Source organism: Mesoplodon densirostris, chromosome 9 (genome assembly GCF_025265405.1).
Source record: "Mesoplodon densirostris isolate mMesDen1 chromosome 9, mMesDen1 primary haplotype, whole genome shotgun sequence".
Classification (NCBI taxonomy): Eukaryota; Metazoa; Chordata; class Mammalia; order Artiodactyla; family Ziphiidae; genus Mesoplodon; species Mesoplodon densirostris.
Window position 1 is genome coordinate 112,970,420 of NC_082669.1, and position 21,617 is coordinate 112,992,036.

Consider the following 21,617-nt stretch of genomic DNA (forward strand, 5'->3'; position numbering starts at 1 on the left):
CAGTTCTGGGGACATTTACCATTATCTAATGAATATGATATGTTAAGCCTCCACAAATAGCAGCCGCCGACCGCAGCTTGAGCGTAGAATTTGAGGGGCGTCACCACGGACAGACGTTGTTGTCGGTGTGGTCAACCTTCCTGGATACTATTAAAGAGATGAGAAGCAATGACACTAAGCACACAGTTCGTGGTTTCAACACTGCTTCTGATCCACAAGGGACAGTGGTCCTTCTAACAAACCCGCAGTTTCCTCACCGCGTGGATCAGGGCCGGTCCTGGAGCTCATCCCTTCTACGTGCTTCTCATCGCTGGTTTAAGAGGGAGGCATTTCCTGACCAGTCTCCAGGAGTCACTGGAAATGCCAGTTTAGGAGATGATGGACGTGAAGCTGAGCTGCTGATTTCTGGTGTGGAAAGAGCTCGTGATGCCGTGTGGGGCTCTGCCCTGGCACCTCGGATCATGTCGGGATCTGGACTGTTTCACAGGCACCATTTTACTAGCATCAACATCAAGGATCAGTTTTCAGGGTCACAAGGAAAGAATCCCACTTACTAAAATCTTCTATTTCACCACATGCAACAAGGGCTTCGGACCATGATTGCTCTATGAACAGCTGAGGGCACCTGGCTCCACGGCCCCCCCGGCCGCCTCCGTGCTGCAGGACAGGCGTGCTGCTGTCCGCCTCCGAATGCTGGGAGGATGGGTCTGGAGAGCTGTGCAAGTTCGTTTGAATCCAGCCCGCAGAGCTGGGATCCCGGCTGCCAAAGTGCTCAACCAAACCCACGTGGAGTGGCCGCGAGAGCCCGGGTGGACAACACGGTTTTAGCTCTGTTAAAAGGCACAGAAATGATGTATTCTGGCATCTCTTACCGCTAGCAATGAGAGGGTGACATACTGGGAGGGGCAAGAGGACTTATTAAAGAGAATAATGAAAATAATCTTTTAACACAAAATACTAGAACTCATAAGGATGGTGGACCATTGCTGAAAACAAGCAAACTAAGATCCGGTTGGCACCATGTCGCATTGATCAATACAGATGGAAACCAGTAATGTCAGCATCAAACCGTGTCCACACAGATCTTTGGAGACTTCTATTGCTCTGTGAGTCTTCAGACATGAAACAAGTAGAAACTGTCCCAGTGAAAGTCCATTTCACAACGATGCTGCCAGAAACAAGCTTCTTCCTCTGAGGAGCAGGTGTAGGAAAGGAAGGTGGGTTTTTGGAAGATGCAATTATTATTAGGAAAGCGTTGTCTCTGTTCCCTTCTCTGTTTGGGTGCCTATTACAACAATCAAACCTTTTGTCAGAATAAGAATACAGCCATTTACGTTTCCTTTCCTCGTGAGGGGACCATAGGTTGGTGCTTTAAAATCAGGTAGAGTTAGATGAATGCTTTTAAAAGCAGCAGTAAGCTGCTTCTGCTGCCATCTGGGGAGATGATGACCTTTTTTCCTTTAAAAATAATCATTGTCACCCGTCTTCATTAATACATTAAAGGGAAATGTTTATGCTACATGTTTGAATGCCAAAAGTAAGACATTTAAATTCCAAGCAAAAAATATGAAAAGATGAAAGGAGAAATTAGATGGGGTTAATTGGGCTTAGCACATATGGACACAGAGACGTGGGAAGAGCAAACTGCTTGATGAAAAAGGTATTTTGGTTGTCTATAGATTGCTGCATCTGGCATATTTTAAATGTTATTTATTAATATTATGCATCAGGCAGGCTAAGATATTTGGAATTAGAAATTCAAAGTAGTCCGTTCAAGCTCAAGGAAGGACAGATATGGTTAAATGATCAGAGGGTAGTTTTGCTGTTTCTTAGCTTAGGAAAGATTTGCTTGAAATCGAATCACAAACCATACAATTGTATTCAAAATACCATCTGACTGCAATAAAAATAACAAGTGAAGCTCCGCACCTGGTGACTCACCCTCTGTTCTCACACCTGCCCAACCTGCCCAAAGTCTCACCTGTCGTGGGGCTCCTGGTCTCACCGGATAGTTAGTTAAACACGCACCACTTTATCACCTTCAAATGAGGAACTTAAGATGCAGAGCAGCTATGCACACATCATATTAAAAAAAAAAAAAAGGAAAACATGCAGACCCAGACCAGGCCAGCTCAGTGCACGGTCCTGCGTTGGCAGCGTGGGGTCACTTGGGAAAAGTCAGCACTGTTTGGAACCCAAGCCTCTGGGTCATGTGTACTAAGCCTAAAGGAGTAGGAACGGGAGCAGAGGAATTAGATAGAATAAATGAAAGACCATTCATGCGGTCTTTTCTCTTTTTATTACATTTTAGGTATCACCTCCGTGGAAATTTGTTTTTGAGGAGGAAACACTCCCACGTGAACTTGCAGTGGGCAATTGGCTTCCCTTGTCCTAGTGAATTGGGACGTGGTTAAAAACAGATGAAACTGACCAGCAGAAGCACCGGGCGTGGGCAGCAGAATTGGCTTCACTGATAAATGTGAATCAGTGCTGTTTCTTCCAAATCTACCCTCCGAAAGCTCTGTTTCTCAAGCTGAGCTGTTCTGAAGACCGCATAGAACCTTTGCAGGCCCAGCGACCCCTGAAAACTGTTCTCACGCTGTCTCAGTGTGATTTAGAAACGTGCTCCCGTTCTTTGTGTGCTAACCAAGCAGCCTGTGCAGTGATAGAGATTTTAAATTGTTAAAATAGTAGAGAAAAGTTCATATGCTTCCAAATGCAAAGCCTTTAAGAGAAGGTCCCCAACTTAACATTCATTTTAGGTGGAGACAGTGAGCAAGGAAAACCCCAGGACAGAGAAGCAGCATAGAAGGAGAAGCAGAATACGCTGCGTGGGTTTGGAGGCTGTGAACCGTGGCTATCTTGTTTTGTTTAAAATCCTTTTTCTAGTTGGAAAATAAAATACATGGAAGACCTAAGAAAACAAACAAAAGCTTTAAAGCAGTGGTCCCCAACCTTTTTGGCACCAGGGACCAGTTTCATGGAAGACAATTTTTCCACGGATGGGGTTAGGGGCATAACATTTATTGTGCGCTTTATTTCTATTATTATTACATTGTAACATATAAGGAAGTAATTATACAACTCACCCTAATGCAGAATCAGTGGGGCCTTGAGCTTGTTTTCACTTGCCACTCACTGATAGGGTTCTGATATGAGTCTGCAAGCAATTGATTTATGATGGTCTCTGTGCAGTCAAACCTCTCTGCTAATGACGATCTGCAATGGCAGCCGCTCCCCAGAGCTAGCGTCACCACCTCAGCTCCATCTCAGATCACCAGGCACTGGATTCTCATAAGGAGCATGCAACCTCGATGCCTCGCATGCACAGTTCACCGTAGGGTTCGCGCTCCTATGAGAATCTAATGCTGCCGCTGATCTGACAGCAGGTGGAGCTCAGGTGGTAACGTGAGCGATGGGGAGCGGCTGTAAAGACAGACGGAGCTTCACTCGCTCGCCCGCCGCTCACCTCCTGCTGCGCGGCCCCAGTCCCCGACAAGCCACGGACTGGTACTGGTCTGTGGCCCACGGGTTGGGGACCCCTGCCTTAGAGAATACCACGTGTTTTTACAAAGTACTGCTGGGACAGCTTCCCCGAGAACAAGTTCCTTGCTCCTGTGTGGCACTGAGACGGGGTGCATGCACCCCACGTGCTTCTGGAAGCGTGAAGAGAAGGAAAAGGCAACTCCTCGCAAAGCAGTGAGTTAAGAGGACATGAAAACTAGTTAAATCTCTACTTTGTAGAGCTTAACTAATTGGAATCTTCAATGACTATATTTTTATTTTAGTAATTTTGAGTTTTGGTATTCTAAATCTAGAAGGGTCCAGACTGCGAGAAAGCATATCGATTGTAACAGAGAGTTTTCTGAATGACCTGCAGGGTGTTTCCCGGGGTCAGGAACCCCTGAGCCTAGCCTCCAGGTCGTCTCCATGGAGGGCTGTGCCTGTGAGAGATGCTCTCAAAGGCCCTCGTGCGCTAAATCACGTGCTCATCAAATCTCCTTGTGACCGGCACTCGACTTAATTTATAGATTTATGAAAAAGGAAAATCACAATTTGATGAAGACTCACAACTGAAACCCTGGTGGAAAATGTCAATAATGGACACATTCTGTTCCGGAAACGTTCTAATTAGTAAACTTTAAAAAATAAGTAATTTTGTCCTTACCACTCCTCTTCCTGAATAAGGGAAAGGCTCGTTCTTTTATACACTGAGCGTTTGTTTCATGCTGGGTGCTTCAGTGCCATATAATTTTGGGTGTGTGCGTGGGAGAGGGTGACAAAGGTCTTCTGCAGAAGTGCTGAGAGAGAAGCCACGTGGTAATAGTAACGACAACTATAACTTCACCTCGTATTTTCGGGCCGTCATTTTCAAGAAGCTCAAAGAATTTTAAATGAGCAATTTGATGAACCTCATTATCTTATTTAACATCTTAAAAATTAAGGTTATATGAACATAGGCAAAATACAAAGGTGAATACTTATAAGCAATGGAAAATAATTAAGAGACTTATACCCTATTTCCATAAATGTACAGCTATGTATATTTAAACTGAAGACAAAAGAGGTTTGCCTGGCATTATGAGTGAAACCTGGATTCCGCCTCTAATTGTGGAAGAGAGAGTTAAGAGTTGCTGTATTATTTCAGACTCCCGCTCATTTGTTGGTGGCTTTGGCCATTTATTTGTTCATTCAACTAACTTCATCAAAAGCATATCATATGAGCTGGGGATGTCTTATGTTCTGAGGATCCAGCAGGCAGCTGGTCGGAAACACTGTCCTCACGGGGCTGATGCTTTGGCTGGAGAACAGACCACACACCAGTAGCTAAACAGAATTTAGAAAGATAACTTCAGACAACAGTAAGTGGTAAGAGGATGTAAAACAGCCATGTAAAGGCGACTGGGGTGCAGGGTGGCTGAGGAGTCCAGGAAGGGAGGTCCCTCCTGAAAGATGGGAAGGGCTGGAGGCGCAGAGGACGGTGGGTGTGTTCCAGGGGAGAAGGTCCTGGGGGGAAATGGGTCCAGCAGTTCTGAATGAGAGAGGAGGCCAGGGTGGCCGGGGCCACGGGAGCTTGAAAGCCAGGGCGGCTTTCCTACAGGGAGGGGTCTGAGGCTTATTTCAAGAGCAACGTGAAGCCCTCGGGGAGCTTCACGCGGAAGAGGCATGTGACGATAAAGACGCTTTGAAAAGGTCACGCCAGCTCCGGGCAGGGACTGAGGACACCAGCTGGACGTTCCCGCAAGGGAGCTCAGGGGCTGGGATTCGGGGAACAACAGGGCAGGCAGAACTGCCAGGATTTACTAACAGAGCAAATTAGAGGATTTGAGTTGGTTTAATACAGATCCCGCTCATTTCGTTATCCAGACTGATTCCTTATCCTCCTAAACGTCTGCAAACTGAGCAATTGTCTAAACCCCCGACCCCTCACACAACCACAGTGAGGAAAGGTTTCATCTCAGAAACAAGGTCGCAGCCTAAATTCACCAGAAGTCAAAAATCTGGGTAGAAATCTGAAAATTCCATCAACAACCCTGATATTCCTAACAATCTTCATGCTTTGTTACCTGGATGAAATGTGCAGATATTTGATGAGACTAGTTTTTATCTCAGCTGTTCTACAAAATCTCACTGAAGATCAGTTTGCCCAAAGCACCACAGAAAACTACCAGCCAATAGCTTAAGCCAAACTTAACATGTAAAATCCAGCGAACAACTAAACCAATATGGAATATTTAGCTATACTTACACAAATAAGGCAACTATTGAAATACAGAGGTGTGCGAGCACGTGTGTATCTCCAAACACAAACGCAGCCACGTCAGAAGCACGAAGTAACCAGTCACAGTCCCGGGCAGCAAGTTCTCCCCGGTGGGTGGGAAATACTGATCAGCTCTTTCAGATCACCTGGGCCCCACGTATTCAATTCCCACAGCAATCACGGACCGGTTCCCAGATGACACAAAAACAGCCTCTGAGAGACTCGCACATTGGAGTAACATAGGCCCAGTGCGTTCAGACGTATTCAGATGAAACCAAGATGATCCTAGGTTTGAGAAAACGAGGGCTTTTAAGACATGACAAGAGTGCACAGCTGTACAGGTGTCATCGGCCGCTCGCTCCCCTTGGGCGCCGCGTGGGAGGGAGCCCAGCACTCCCAGAGAACCGCCCGGAGCTCGCGCCCAGCTGCTTTCTCCAGCCTGCGTGGGGCTCCGGCAGGTCCGTGAGCCCAGAGCACGCATGGGGTCCGCCCCAGGCCCTAAGAGCGACGTCCCTGCCAGACCAACCTTCCAGAGCTTCTGGAAATCTGAACATTGCTTTTCTTCTGTTCACAGGACACCGGGCTCTAACTGGGTGACAATATAAACTGGGTATTGTAGTCCCCGCCATTAACTCAGTGGGAAAAACCAGGACAAAGAAATAAAGGTAAGATGCGTTTCCAGGGCTTCCCTGGTGGCGCAGTGGTTGAGAGTCCGCCTGCCGATGCAGGGGACACGGGTTCGTGCCCCGGTCCGGGAAGATCCCACGTGCCGCGGAGCGGCTGGGCCCGTGAGCCATGGCCGCTGAGCCTGTGCGTCCAGAGCCTGTGCTCCGCAAGGGGAGAGGCCAAAAGAGTGAGAGGCCCATGTACCACAAAAAAAAAAAAAAAAAACAAAGATGCGTTTCCAGGCGCTGACAGTGCGCCCGTTGTTTTACCCCTCGTGGCCTCTCCAGCATCTGGTGCAGAGCCTGCACGGCCTAGGTGCTCGAGAAATGCTTCCTGGATGGATGAAGGGTGCGCCACCCACTGAAGCCTGCCTGGAGAAGAGGCTCAGCTCCCGCAGCCTCTGACTCAGCCCCGGAGCCAAGGCCAAGGCTGCACGGTGGACACATGGGCATAAGTGACCGCCAGGGTCACCTTGAGAGACATGGAACCACGGAGGCCCTGCCAGTGAAACCCTTTTGGAAAAACGGGTCTCAGGGCTTCGTTTTACAGTTTTCTTCAACAATATTTACTGTTTACAATCTTAAATCGAATGAGCACTCAGCAGGGGGAAAGGCAGACTTCTATGCTATTAAACAAATTTTAATTTCTTGCAGAATACTCTCATATATTGTATTTTTTCTGCCTCGCTGTTTTCTCTGGCTACCTTACCAACCCTCTCACCTTCGCCAGGATGTTTGGGGATATTGCATAATCTATTCCTGGGATGCATGAGCAGCTCTGGAGCCTATAAAATATTCATTCGCTTTCAAAAATATTTGCACCCTGCTGTCAAACGTGGACAGATTCATGTGGAGTATTGGAAAATGGCTATTTTAATGGCACATGCTTTCCTCAGACCTCTCTTTCCACTAAAACATTTTCTTCAAAATTATTTTCATAAGATGAACAATTTCAACATTAGCGGCTAATCCCATTTCATTTAAAACTCTGCTGATAAAATTCTTTGCTTGTCATTCAAATAGTAAGTAATAATTATAGATTTGAGGCTCCCATCTCTGGATTCATTAACGGTAAATTGCATGGAAGTCTGAAGCATAAGGCAGCTTTGATACATCTCAAAATGCAATTTCCATAGCTTCCCTTGGCTATGTACAATTAATTATACAGTTAATATGGGAAACATGTTAATGAAAGAAACATTATTCATCCAGACCACCTGCCTTTACCAAATATCTTTTGTGTGCTTCTCTTCTTTTTGTACTTTTGGTCTACAAACAGTAAAAGAAAGCCCTCGCAACTGATAATGCGGTGATTTTAAATATCAGCCTGCCAGGCTGCAGCTACTTCCATTAACACAAGTCTAAAGAAAAATGAGTTCAAGTTTGTGATATTTCTACTAATTTCTGCCTTTTAGCAGTTTAAGATGTCTATCCATGGCATTTTAAATGCCTGCAATAGCTGTTTATCAATCAAAAAATTACTATTAAGTTGTCTTATTCCTACCAACGATAGACTCATCTTCATAGATAAACGGAAAACACTGGAAAACTGAGAGGAGACTGCAAGAAAGATGAAGAGATAAACCCCAATCATTCTGAATAGATTAAACTCTCCTAAATCATTTCTCATCCATTGTAAACCTCTGTGTTTAACAATAATGAAATCCTCTCTTCTTTGGATAATCAAAGTTTGACCATAGATGGTTTAGTGCAGAAGCCAATGTTAACCTTTACAAAGAAAAGTTAATGTTTCTGAGACTTTGATGTGGAAGAGAAATCGGAATAGTTTAACTAGAAAAGTAAACTGTCTGGCTAAAGCTATGTTTCTGTTTACTTTTTATAAATTACTCAGACAGTATGTAAAAATGCATTTGCAAATATTAGTTTTACAACAAATTTTTATGAATATAGATTAATAAAAAGTCTTTATTCAATGAGGAAATAAGAATTTGATTCCAACCACAATCATGTCTTTTTGACATATGAAAAATACTTTCAGCCACGAGTTATTCAGAAATTCCATTAATGTTCAAAATGCAGTTGGAAACCAACCTTAGATTCCAGAGTTGATGGGAAATAAGAGGAAGAAAGAATCAGGATGATGCAGTTTTAAGATAACCAACCCTCAAAGATCTTCTAATACAGAAACAAACTCTAGAGGACAAAAGAATCTCCAAATCGATCTCCCTGTTACCTCTAGCATGTGGGGGAGGGGTGGTACCTGATGGGTATCCCCCCCAGACAAGAAGTTGAGTGATGAAGAAATCATTTACATTTTCACTGTCGTTCAGTGACTTGGGCAGTGTTTCCTTAAGATCTTCTTGAAAAGCAGTTTTGAATAATGTTTCTGTATGTGTGTACCAGCAGATCCATGTGTTTCAAGGGCCATCCACCCATGCCTCCCCAACCAGATGGTCATCTACAAAATTCAATTCCAAGTCACAATTATAAGAGCAGATTCTCTCTAAGACCGAACACCTTCACTATCACCCAACTGACATGAAAAAGCCCAGAGGAGACAATTTTCACTCGAAAGATGACGACAGCGGTTTAACAGGGAAACCTTTCAGGAAGAGGAAGGAGGAGGGATGGTTGCCTAGCAACACACAGACAGCATCGTGCGCACCACAAAGCAGTAGGTCTTTTCTTAGCAGCAGCCCTTTCTGTTCTGTTCCAATGATGTACTCATTATGATTTTCTGATGAAGTTTTTAGGAAGAACAAAGAATTCCAGCGAGTGCAGTAAAGGTTACCTAGGACAGCAACACAGGCACGAATTTTCTCTTCCATATCCATATGGGAAATTCTGGATTCTACAGCACATTATTGGAAAATATTTGCAGACATTCTAAAAGTGCCCTTTGGAAGTAGAATGTTTGGTTTTTAATTTCCTAAAACTAACAGGCTACATGCTCGTGAACAATAATACGAGAATGGGGGAATAGAACTGGCACCCAAACAGGAAAAGCTCATACAAGACACACTAATTTATCTTCTCTTCACCAACCAAAATTGTTAAAAGGGAATGAAGCCTAGATGTCCATCTCCTCTCTTTTCCCAGACCTTCCAACCAGCGGTGAAATAGCTAAAATACAGTGAAGAAAAAGGAAAAATGAAGATTCACTAGTCAGCCACAACAGCCAGGAGCTGGTTGACAAGTGTTCTTTGTGCAATTGCTTTGAAATGGGGAGTTCAAAGCAGAAGAGAGAAGAGTTGATCTATCAAAAATTATTTTCAGTTTTTAGGGTGAGAAGTTAAGAGATAAGACTATCAAATGTATTTTTCATCTCTCCCCAGTTCAGCTGTCAATCATACTGTGTGCTGCCCAAATTACACGCCCACGAGCTCTCCAGGTTTGATGGGTGAAGCGGGAGGATTAGCAGATGTCACCCATCCTGCCCTTCCGTTCCAGCTACAGAACTGGTAGCCACCCCTCCTGACAGCTGCCTTGATCATCACTGCAAAACACGCACCGCTGGAATTTCTCCATGGCTACCAGCCCCTAGCATTCGGGCTCCACTCACCGGCCCACCTGCCTGATGACCAAGGTGCCTGTCCGTGCACATCCGCAGACAGCCTATGCTGCACACACAGGTGCGCAGGCACTTCCTGAAGCAAGGTGACCCCTTTGCCCACGTACAAAAGGGAAGTGCGGGAACTGGCCTGAACGAGGTGGCTGATCACTCTCTTTGATCACGGGGACCCACCTTGAGGTGTCTTTCTTTATTATGCAGAACATGAAGTTGGGTCTTAGATGTGACTGTCAAGGGGACATGAAATTAACTGGTAGCAGCATCTGCACTGTGTTTAACCTGCGATGAGTCTCACACGCCCCGAGACAAGAAGAACGGGGTAAACTGAAGGGCCTCCTCTATAAGATGTCTAGAGACGCTGTGTAAATGGCATGGTCTGCCTTTCACAAAATTAAGGGAAATCCCCAGGAATCTACATGAAGAGGGAGGCACGTGACCTGAAGTCACTCAAGCCTTTGAGGGAGGGGCAGGGCCAAACGATTTCCTGTACCTCAGCCCCGGGGTCTGGGCTTCCATTGTCCACGTGGGGCCTTAGGGAAATCTGGCATGCAGGAGTCAGGGGTCTGGATGTGAGACCACACACGAACCAGGACCCTCAGAAGACCACGCCGTCAGTGAAAACATGTGTTCAGGCCGCAAGAAAGCTTACCTGTCTCCACATGGATTCAAGATGAGAAGGCTTCTGGACCCTGGGCCTCACCTGGGATTGAGGGTCATATTTACAATATATACGCCATCTGGGAATCTCTGAGTGGGGAACTGATGTAAAGATGGTCCTGGTTTAATGACAGCCTGGAGTGGCTGGAATATCAAGCTCAAAACCTCTCTTTTGAGGTTGACACAAAATTCCGAGAGATAGAGCCCCACTTATGAGGAGCTTATGATCCGAAACTACAGAACCCACCAGACGCAAACATACCCAAGAGCAGGTTTCGATTCATAGGAACTTAGAAGTATTAGATGGAAACAACCAAATGCTACGTTTCTAAGAACTGAAGCTATTAAAGGAAGATCGACAATATAAGAACAACACAGCAGACAGATTTCCAAAAGAGTAACAGAACAACTGCACATGAAAAACGTACTCCTGGAGATTACAGACACAATGGGTGGATTACACAGTAGACTAGACTCTGCTGCAGAGGAACAAGGCACACCAGATGACAGGTCTGTCTGAGGAAATTCCCTGGAATGCAGGGCGGAGGGATAAGGAGAGAAACTACGGAAAGGAGGGTAAGAACGCCCAACACTTGCTACCAGAGGCGAGAACGGAGAGAACGGAAGACAGTCAGATGTAAACTGTCAACGGTTTGTCATTTCCTAGAACTGATGGAAGAGAGCAGTTCTCCGATTCAGGAATCATAGTAAGTCCTGAGCCAAAAACAAAACGAACTGAAAAACAACCCCTCCCCGCCCGCAAAAAACCCATATATAATAAAACAGGTCCACACCAAGACAAGGCACAGAGAAGTCCCAGAACAACAGAGGTGTAGAATTCAGGAAGAAAGTAAAATGACCCATAAAGGAACAGTCCCTGGACCAGCAACAAACAGGCTTTTCAACAGCTACGGCGTCAGAGGCAAGAAAATAGTATTTTTAAAGTAATGAGAGAAAATTAACTAGAATCTGATCCTTGTCTAATCTATCGTGCAAGTGTGAGGATTAATTAAAGACATTTTCAGACAAAGACAGGGAGACTTTCCTATTAAAAGACTGAAAGAAGGATATCGTTTTGGAAAAGAGGAGATTTTAATCAAAACAAAGAACTGAGAAGGCGTGATGGTGATGAAAAAAAATAACAGTCAATCTGAACAAGTGCTGACTGTGAAAATCAGTAATAAAAATGGTTAATTTAAGGGTATAAATGTTAAGGTGAAACTAAAATAGCAGGCAATGACAATACGTGTGTCAGGGGGAGATGCTGGGTTCAGAGTCAGAGATTCTGAGTTTCGTTGGGAGGAGGGCAGAGCTATGCTCGTCAAAATGATCAGGACAGTTATTAAATGATAACTGCTGAGCCAGCAGAGGGGAAAGGGGGGATAAGGCCAACGCTGCCACCCCAGCAGTGGTTAGGAAACGCGGCCACAGGCACACCGTGACGCTGGCACCTCACCTCCAGCATCTCTAGTTCTGAGGACGTCTGGACAGCACTGCAGATCCTGAGCGACTCTCTTTCCGCAACAACGTACGATTACGTGGGCTTTGTAAGCCGTCATGCTTTGTGGGTGGGGAAGCCCGAGGGGACAGTTTTGAGCCACCCCAGGTATCACCCTGGGGAGCAGCCTCTGGATCTGGGACCACCTTTCATCAGAGCGTCTCTGGGTCCCTCCCCTCTGACTCCGGAAGAGAAAACATCCGAGGACAGTGGTCACGACCCACTCAGTTCCTGCTTGTCTCTCACCGATGCCCTCACCCTCTGGCAGATGCACTCAAGTAGGTGAACAAACGAATAACCAGGTGTCACTCTTCTCGTTAAAGAAGCCGCGGTGGCCACACACGGATGGAACACAGCCCTTCACGCTGGCGCTCCAGCCACCCGACGTCTGGCCCAGGGTCCCAGCCACTCGAGGCTGCGTGCACGTCCTGCTTCTCCCACGGACTCTCACCCTGTGGGCGGAATCAGGGCGCCTGGGGGAGCCGTGACCTCTCCTGCCGCCTCCTGCCCGCCCCAGGACAGCGCTCCTCCCCGACCAGGCCCCCCAGGACGGAGACGTCGCCCAGCAAAGGAACGTGATTGGCATTTGGCTGAGTCTAGTGTCTTCTAGCCACGCCCCCCTCCTCATGTCAAGCAGATTGAAAACTTCTCAGGGGTAACACACCGACCATCGACTTCACTCAGGCACTCAGGAAACTTCTACTGAAAACCCCCTACGTCCAAGCGCTGTGCCAGACGCCAAGCATAGAAAGGTGAGCAAAAGTGTTCCACTGATGAATGACTGGCGAAACCCCACGGTTTAGTGCAATTTCAAAAGCTACATGTTATGTCCTATTAATTTTACACACGAGTCTGTGCGTGGACAATCAGATCGTCCTGCCCTGGGTCTGGACTGATAAGTGCTGTCACTCAGTTCCCAAGAGGAAACCGATGGACTGGAAGCACGCAGCCTCTTTTCTGGGCATCCCATCAGGGTTATTTGAGGGGGGTCCCAGTAGGCCACCGGGCACTCAGGAAACACTTCTTGTTCATATGTATGAACGGACACTTTCCAAGTGCTATTTGGACACCAGTTTCAATTTTTTCCCCTCAGAAACATTAACTCACAGACTTACCACCAAATCTAGTGTTTGATTTATTCCATCTAATTTAACAAATACCAACCGGATGCTTGATTCTACTCTATCTTACCCTACCTTCTCACCAGCAGAGGGTCTAACATGCAAGGAAACCATTCTAGCATCATTCTAGCACTTTAAACGATAAATCCGATTTTTAAAAATAACATGGCAGGGGCTTCCCTGGTGGCGCAGTGGTTGAGAGTCTGCCTGCTGATGCAGGGGACACGGGTTCGAGCCCTGGTCTGGGAGGATCCCACGTGCCGCGGAGCAACTAGGCCCGTGAGCCACAACTGCTGAGCCTGCGCATCTGGAGCCTGTGCTCCACAACAGGAGAGGCCGTGATAGTGAGAGGCCCGCGCACGGCGATGAAGAGTGGCCCCCACTTGCCACAGCTGGAGAAAGCCCTCGCACAGAAACGAAGACCCAACACAGCAAAAATAAATAAATTAATAAACTCCTACCCCAACATCTTCTTTAAAAAAAAAATAATAATAACATGGCAAGTTACATCCCTCACCAAAAATATAATAAGTAGTTCTGCACCCCCAAGACTGGGCAGTGGAAACGGTACTCGTGGCCTTGTATCAACAACAAACTGTCAAGAGTCACTGACGTGGCAGATGCCAGAGGAGCCCTGGTGCCGAGGGGCCGGCCGAGCGTGGGCAGCAGACACGATCGCAGCCCCTCAACACAGGCTGCACCCCAGCGGCCAGGGCTCTCAGGAGGGGCTGCAGGCCAGCTCTCTGAGTCCACGGCGGACTCTCACGTGTGGACTAATAAATGGGCACGGAAGACAGACAAGAGTGAACTAGTTTCACTCCGACACCACGTTAGTAAACTCGCGTTGGCATCTGTGGTTGGTGCCATGTAACACGGAGAACTCCTACCCCTGGGGTGGGCATCCCCGCGGGACACTTCAAAAACCATCCTTGGAAGGAACAATAAATGGCTCCCCAAATTACGAAAAGTCACACGTGGCTTGAGAAATGTAAACTAAACTACTTTGAAACAGCATTTCCACTCACCAGTGGAAGATCAAAGCTGGCCAGTACCCGAGCCTCAGGAGGGTCTGGGGATACAGTACCATTTTCTGCATAGTTGGTGGGGTCATCAATTAGTCAAACGTTCTGGTGGGAAACGTGGCAATGCCTCTCCAAATAAACAACAAGACCTAGGTTCTTCCAGAAATTCAACCTACAGTTATTTTTACACATGCTGTGATGCTGCAGTGGCCAAGTTTGAAAATTGCCTTCATGACCTTTACTAGCATACGATAAATAAGTTACTGCACATTGAACAGCAGAATAATATAGACCATTAAGGCGGGCAGAGTCACATACACTCACGTGGAGCTGTCTCCCAGACACAGCGTCATGTGAGGGGCAGTGTTGCCTGTGGGGGAGGGCTGGGATCCCAGAAGTCGTCACACGGATGGAGGACAAGCTCTGCACGGCCCACCTTCCCACCAGCTGTGCAAGTCGTTATTAAAATGTTTCCATGGGCTTCCCTGGTGGCGCGGTGGTTGAGAGTCCGCCTGCCGATGCAGGGGACACAGGTTCGTGCCCTGGACCGGGAAGATCCCACATGCCGCGGAGCGGCTGGGCCCGTGAGCCATGGCCGCTGAGCCTGCGCATCTGGAGCCTGTGCTCCGCAACGGGAGAGGCCACAACAGTGAGAGGCCTGCATACCGCAAAAAAAAAAATAAAAATAAAATAAAAATAAAATAAAATAAAATGTTTCCATGAACACAAACACAAAACACAGTCCTCGAACCTGGGTGGCTGGGACTCAAACGACAGGAAAATGCTAAGAGAACGGTAAATGTAGGTCACTGTAAACTTGGTTTAAGATGATGCAGGATTTAGAGCTAGATGTTGCTCTCAATTTGGGAATTGCTGGATGACTACCCTCCTGTGAGGATGAAGATGGGCAGCCACCCAAGAACTCCGAGGAGGCAGAGGAAGGGTCCCAAGGACTGATTAAATGCCTACTGTGTGCCAGACACACACTGGGCACCACACACACACACACACACACTCACACACAAACTGTCCTGTCTGAGTCGCTGGGTCCTCCTGGAGCCTGAGGGGCCGTGAGCAGTCTGAAGTGGGTGCCGACCAGTTCTGGCCCCCAAGCTCACCTAGAGGGCAGGTGTTTCCGGGTCGCAGAGGTAGTGCCCGGGGTGAGAAAATGCACAGACACAGGGGGCTCTAGAAAAGCCCCAAGCCGCTCCGACCTGGGAACTCTGGGTTAGGGCCTGCCCGAGGCCTGCCAAGGCCACCACTGGGGGTCAGATCAATTCTACGGGAATGGGACTTGGGTTCACCGCATGACCCCAGCAGCAGCCCACCTGAGCAGGCGCACCTTCCTCTGGCCTTGACTCCATCACCTCCTGCCCCGTCTCCCTGCTCTGGACAGTCAATGCAGCCCTGGACCTCTGACCACATGCCCTGCGTGGCTGGCCTGTAAGGCTTCCCGTGGCCATCCCCAAAGTTCTGGGAGGGCTGGCGGCCAAGGGCACAGCGTTTGATACATTTGAGCCATTTTACTCCCAGGAGGGCTTCTGTCTCAGCCTCAGGCAGGGTTCACATGGCAGGAAACAGCTTCCATGCGAGTTCGTGCTCCTCCAAGCGCAGACCACGGAAAGCAGCACCACGGGCAGGAGCTACGGCATCAGAGCTCTGGGTGCCTGGAGGTGGGTCCTATGGCGGCAGGCAGACCCCGGCTCAGCTGGACCTGACACCCTCGAGCAGGCACACGGCCGGAGGAAGCCCGGCCACCGTGTCAACTTCTCGGTGGCCCTGTCACCCTCACCATGAGGACAGCGGCCAGCTGAGCCTCAGACACACGTTCGGGTCACAGAGAGCAGGACCAGGGCGCGTGGCAAGGACCCTGGGTGACACTCTTTTAGGAATATAGGCGCTGAATTTAAAGACGAAGAAAACGGGGTCGGCCCCCACCCCCTCCAAAACAGACCCTTGGCCTCTGGGAAGAGACGTCGCTTCCTGGTTAAGCATTTAACTTACTATATGCATAGGTATAAAAGTCCCAGCTAAGGAGGCTGGTGCCAGATAAAATGAGAGCTATCACTCAGTGCAAATGTCCAATGATCAAGGAGCGCAGGAGGCAGACACAGTGGAGAGGCCACGAGCCCTGCGGGTTGGGCTGTGAGGTCGGAGGTAGCCTGTCTCCTTCGTGGACACAGCATCCTTCGCCCCTCGCAGGTCCAGAGCAGCTGTCTGTCACCAAACACTTCTGCTTCTGTAAGTTTCCTTCCTTCTGTGATGACGGGGAGGCTTGGTCACATCTTGCGACGTGGTAACTTCCCATTTTTCAGGTGTTTACATCCCAGCTCTTGGTTTTCTTGTCTTCATCTGTGAAATGGGCTGAAACCAGTTCCTACTTCACGGTTTCTTAGGACAGTGCTGTTACATAAACGCTCAGTGACGCTCATTCCTGTTGTATCGTATTTTGCAAGAATAAAGGGAATGCAAAGATCCGGTCCGTACCCTCACCTCCAACTTGGATGAAGGCGTGGCCCCTCCGTCTACACAGCTGCGTGCTGTGCACTGCCTCTGTGACCAGCAGCTGGCCTCCGTGGAACCAGGAACCAGGCCGGACACCTGCTCTTGTCACCACCCACAAAGCTGCCACGCCAGCCTCTGAAAACAAACGTGCTCTAGGAACAGGTCTTTTCGAAGGATGAGTTCAAACGTGGTCCTTTACCTTTCAAAAGATGGACAGCAGTTCTTAAGAAGCTGAGTCCCACAGCCCAGCTTACGTAAAACACAACGATGTTGCTAATAGTTCATTGAGTCACTGGAACGAGGCCACCTGTTTCCAGAGCTCTGCTCTGAGCCTGGTCAGACCTGGCCACGTTGCCTTGGACAACGTCTCTTCAGAAGCCGACCAGGTTCACAGCGGAGGGTGTTTCCCTTCCCGCCTCCCTCCTCTCCCGGTGACGTCATTCCTTCTGCAAACGTCCGGGGGCTCCTACCTCACCCCAGGCCTGGGCGCCGCACGGCTCGGGGAGCCTGTCAGGCACAGCCTCCCGGGCACCCCCTTCCTGGGCTTGCAAATCCCCCTAAAGCACCCTCACCGTGCGCCCGGAGCTGCAGTTTCCAGGGCATGTGACATTTTCCCTGTGGAGGCCCTTTTCCCCTTAGTTTCATCAAAGGAGAACTGGTTCCATTATTTGCCGTGGTCCTTTCAGCCTTAATCATTACAACTGTAGGTTCCACAGGTGCAGCATCTCACACTCTGTCTCGTTTAACCCTCACAGGGACCTCGCAGGAGGTGCTATTACTAAGCCCGTCTTGGGGATGAGAAAACGGAGGTCGAAGGATTTGTCAGGGACATGGGACCAGGAAACAGCTGAGCTTCCTAGCTTTGCCCCAGTTTCTGGGGCCGCAGCGTCCGTGCCGTCAGCAGGATGCTCCCATCTCCAGATCGACCCCTTGGGCCCTGGCAGCTCGGAGGCCGTGCTGGTCTCGCCAGGAGGACGTGGCTCCTGGGAGGAGGGGCTCTTGATGGCCAGCCCTGCCCCTTCCCATGTGTCCACTGGGCAGCTGCCAGGGCCTCCCCCTCCCCACTTCCCGGCACCGGCCGACACCCGTGTTCCTGAACCTCAGGGCCTCTAGGCCTCAGTCAACACCTGCTTCCCTGGCCCCTTCCTCTGTGTCTCGTCCACCTGGCTGGGATCCCTGGCTCAGCGGTAATTAGGTCCCTCCCTGCAGTTCAGCTACGCTCGGCCTCCTCCGCCATGAAGACCACCCGGAGCAGCTGGGCTGGCGGCAGTGGCCTTGTCATCTGCACGGTGGCCTGCGACCCCCGCCAGCCGGAGACCTTCCTTCGTCCACGGAAGAGGGCGAAGTCTGCTCACCCCTAGGAGAAGCGTCTATTCCGAGAGTTCTGTACCACGGCTCCCAGCGTGAAGCCACAGCACGTAAACCAACATCACACTGTGGTGGGTGGAGTGACAGCGAGAGGGGGAAGGCGCTCGGGGCTGAGGGCGCCTCCCCAGGCCAGCGCTCCGACAGTCCTCCAGCGACAGGTCAGCATTTGGCTTCGCAGCTTCCTGTACCGCTCGCTCCTTCCAAGGCAACCCCGTCCTCTGCCAAGGAGAACGTTCCAGGCCTGCGCACTGGCCTCCTGAGTGAGTCCTTGCGTCCACCCAGTTGTCCAAACGTGAGTAGCTTGGCGGTTGGTTCCACCACGTCTTCAACTTGAAATGTCACATCTGTGTGACGTTCGTGGGAGCAGCTAAGCATCAGGGACGGCGGGTTCCTGGGACTTGCCTGGACTTCGCATAACTTACCTCGGGGCCTCTGACACCTCAGCGTGTGCTTCAGGGAGATGGTCGTGGCGGCTGTCTGATGACCGGGAACGGTCCTGACGGAGGGCCGGGAGGGCTGAGCACCACACGCCGGTCTCCCTGTGGCCTTAATGAGTCAGGAGGTCGGGGCTCCCGTGTGTCCTGAGGTCCGGCACAGGTGGCTTCCCTGCAGCCCTTGCAGATGGGAAGCCTGCATCCACGTGCCGGTAACAAGACAGGCCCTGCGAATGTGGCTCTGGTCTGGTTGAATGTGTCCCATGGCCTTTCCCGTGAGAAAGGGCAGCAGTTTCGGAGCCTAAGAGACGAGCCATTTTACTTGCTTTCGTGGATGAGAAGGTGTAAAAATGCCAAGTGGGGCTCCCTTCTGCCACGTCTCCACACCTCGGGGTCCCGTACGGGGGGCCGAAGACCACGGTGGGGCTGAGAAAACCCCTCTGTAAGTGGGTGAGAGGGCAGAAAACAGGACTGGGGCGTGAGCACCAGACACTGGGGCATGCACAGTGGGGTCCCCGTGGCTGAGCTGGACCCTCTCCCCAGTGCCCGGCACCTGCTCCCCACTCAGAGTCGGGAGGAATAGCCGGTGACCCCAATTCTAATGACGCATCGGTCGGTTAACAAGAAGAAGCCTTGAGTCCAGGGGGCGGCCAAGCACCCGCAGGTTTCTGGGTTGGTCGGCGGTGGACGTGGGTTTGGAAACTGTGTCGCCGCCAACCCCCCGGGGGACGCCTCGCGTTAGGCTTGGCTGCGGGGTGGCCTGCGGACGGCGGGTCAGCTCTGTAGTGCAGGGACTTCAGCTGAGAGGCCACCACCAGGCTCCCTGTCACATCTGCCATCACACACGGGTGCCACAAAACACAGTTTACTACGAAAACTACAATGTGTTCACGTCCCATTTGGAGGTGAGATACCGTCAAGCTGTAGCTCAGTTGTGTTGAAATGTGAAGATACCAGAATATGATAAAGGCTCTCGAAATGCATCTCCCTCCCACCAACTTGTCAGATAAACGCACCTGGCTGATGTATTGGCCCCCAAACCGAATCTCATTAGAAATCTGAATGAGATTGGTGGAGTTTCCTTTTCTAAAAGGGAGGCACTTTGAAACGTTCTCTAAAAAGTCAGCTTTAAACTAATATAACTGTTATTTGTCCAGAGAAGAGGTTCCTTCCGAGTTCCTGGCGGTCGGCGCACAGTAGGACGGCAGCACACCTCTGCAACTTGAGCGATGAGCCGTCTCCTTCAGAAACTACGAACCCTGGGACTCAGGCCCCAGCCGCACGCGACCACAGTGGAGCCTTGGGAGCGCCGCGCGCTCCCACCCCGGGCCCTCTGTCTGCGTCCACGTGGGGAGGAAGCAGAGGGAGGCGTAGCTCAGCTGCGCTGATCAGCCGAGCTGAACCTCTCGACTTCGGCTTCCCTCGTCTGTTACCTCTGCTGTGCCCCTCAGTCCCCACGTCTGGCACCTGTTCCTCCTGCCCCCGGATCGGACATCCTGGGAGTGGGCGCCTCCGCCCCCCAACGTCCTGGGGGCATCCCCAGACCCACCTCCAGGCTCCACACTGAGGCTCTTCAGTGCAAACGTGGTTCCCCAGCTGCTCTGGGGTGACTGTCTGTGTCCTCCCACATTCTCGTGTGGAATCCTAACCCCCAGGGTGATGGTGTCACGAGGTAGGGCCCTCACGACGGGGTCAGTGCCTGAATGAGACCCCCAGAGCTCCCTGCCCCTCCCACATGTGAGGACATGGCGAGAAGCTGCCATCTGTGAGCCAGGACTCGGGCTCCCACCAGACCCCAGATCCGCTGGGCCTCCATCTCAGCCTTCCAGCCTCCAGACAGAGAGTTAACTAAGTGTCCGTTCAAGCCACCAGAAGGGACCGAGACACTGGCCTTCCCAGTCCCTTCCCCTTCCTGGGAAGTTAGCTGCGCAGTGGAAACTCTCCCCTGATCCACGAGAGCCCCGGTGCTCCGGAGTTAGTGACTCAGGCTCTGCCCTACATCACCCGAAGCCCCATCCCCAGTAGGAGAGACTACGGCCAGTGTGATGGTCACTGAACAGGGAGACAGAGGCCTGTGGCCTGGAGACCTGGGAGGGCCGTGTCCATGCAGCCATCAGCACTCGTCCACACAGCAAGAAGCGCTGAGTTGTGAACAAACCCTCTTAATAAAACCTGGACAGTAATCACGCATCAAGCACCACGTGCTCCAGGACGGGCAGGGGGTGGGTTCATCCTGGGGAGAGGGCTCCCTGCCAGGGAGGCTTCTGCACCAGACAGGGCCTCTGAAGGGCATACGCAGCAGCTGACCCCTCCCACGTCACTTTTAACGAGAAGCAGCCTGTGGGCGACATGCGTTCACCCAAAGGCTGCTCAGTGAGGTGGGGGCTGGAGGGAGGGGAGGACTGCGTCTGGAGTCCGGCTGGAGAAGCAGCGCACACGGTCAACGCTCACCCATTCGCATTTCCAGGGTGGGGGCCCAGGGTTCTGTGCAGAGCCGGGACGACGCTCCCTCGGGGGGCCCTGGGCAGAGGGGCTGGACATGGGGTGCCCTCATCCTGCCGCCTGGGGCCGCATGCCAGGGAGCTGGGCCCTCAAGCCTCTCGTGGGCACTCCCTCCCAACCCCGCGCGGAGGGCGCAGGTCTTACCAGGACCATGTGGCCGGTGGAGATGTCCATGTTGGGCTGCACGGGCTCCTCCGACCAGGACGAGGTGCTGCCCCGCGCGGAGGGGCTGGGCATTGGCCCGTCACTGAACTGGGAGGACACGCTGCTGACGCGGGACGTGTGCGCGGTCTCCGGGCGCTCGGATGGGCGCGCGGCCATGCGCTGCCGGCACAGCTCCTGCAAGACAGCGGGCGCCGGTCAGAGCCTCCCTACCTGCGTCCCCAGGGCCACGGCCGACGGGATCCACCCATGACCACGCACAGATGTACACACGCCACAGAGACACACACAGGTACACACACGCCACACAGAGACACACACGGGCACATACGCAGTAGACACACACAGCCCCGACACAGATATACAGATACACAGACACAGATATACACA

The 21,617-nt window shown here is 50.6% G+C and overlaps 1 protein-coding gene across 1 annotated transcript in view; it reads right to left on the reverse strand.

Annotated features, from left to right (window-relative positions):
- The window catches only part of PTPRN2 (protein tyrosine phosphatase receptor type N2), a 686,072-nt gene that overhangs the window by 67,249 nt on the left and 597,206 nt on the right, over positions 1-21,617 (reverse strand). The window contains 1 exon segment of the mRNA XM_060107962.1: positions 21,210-21,404. Coding sequence (XP_059963945.1) covers positions 21,210-21,404 — 195 coding nt within the window.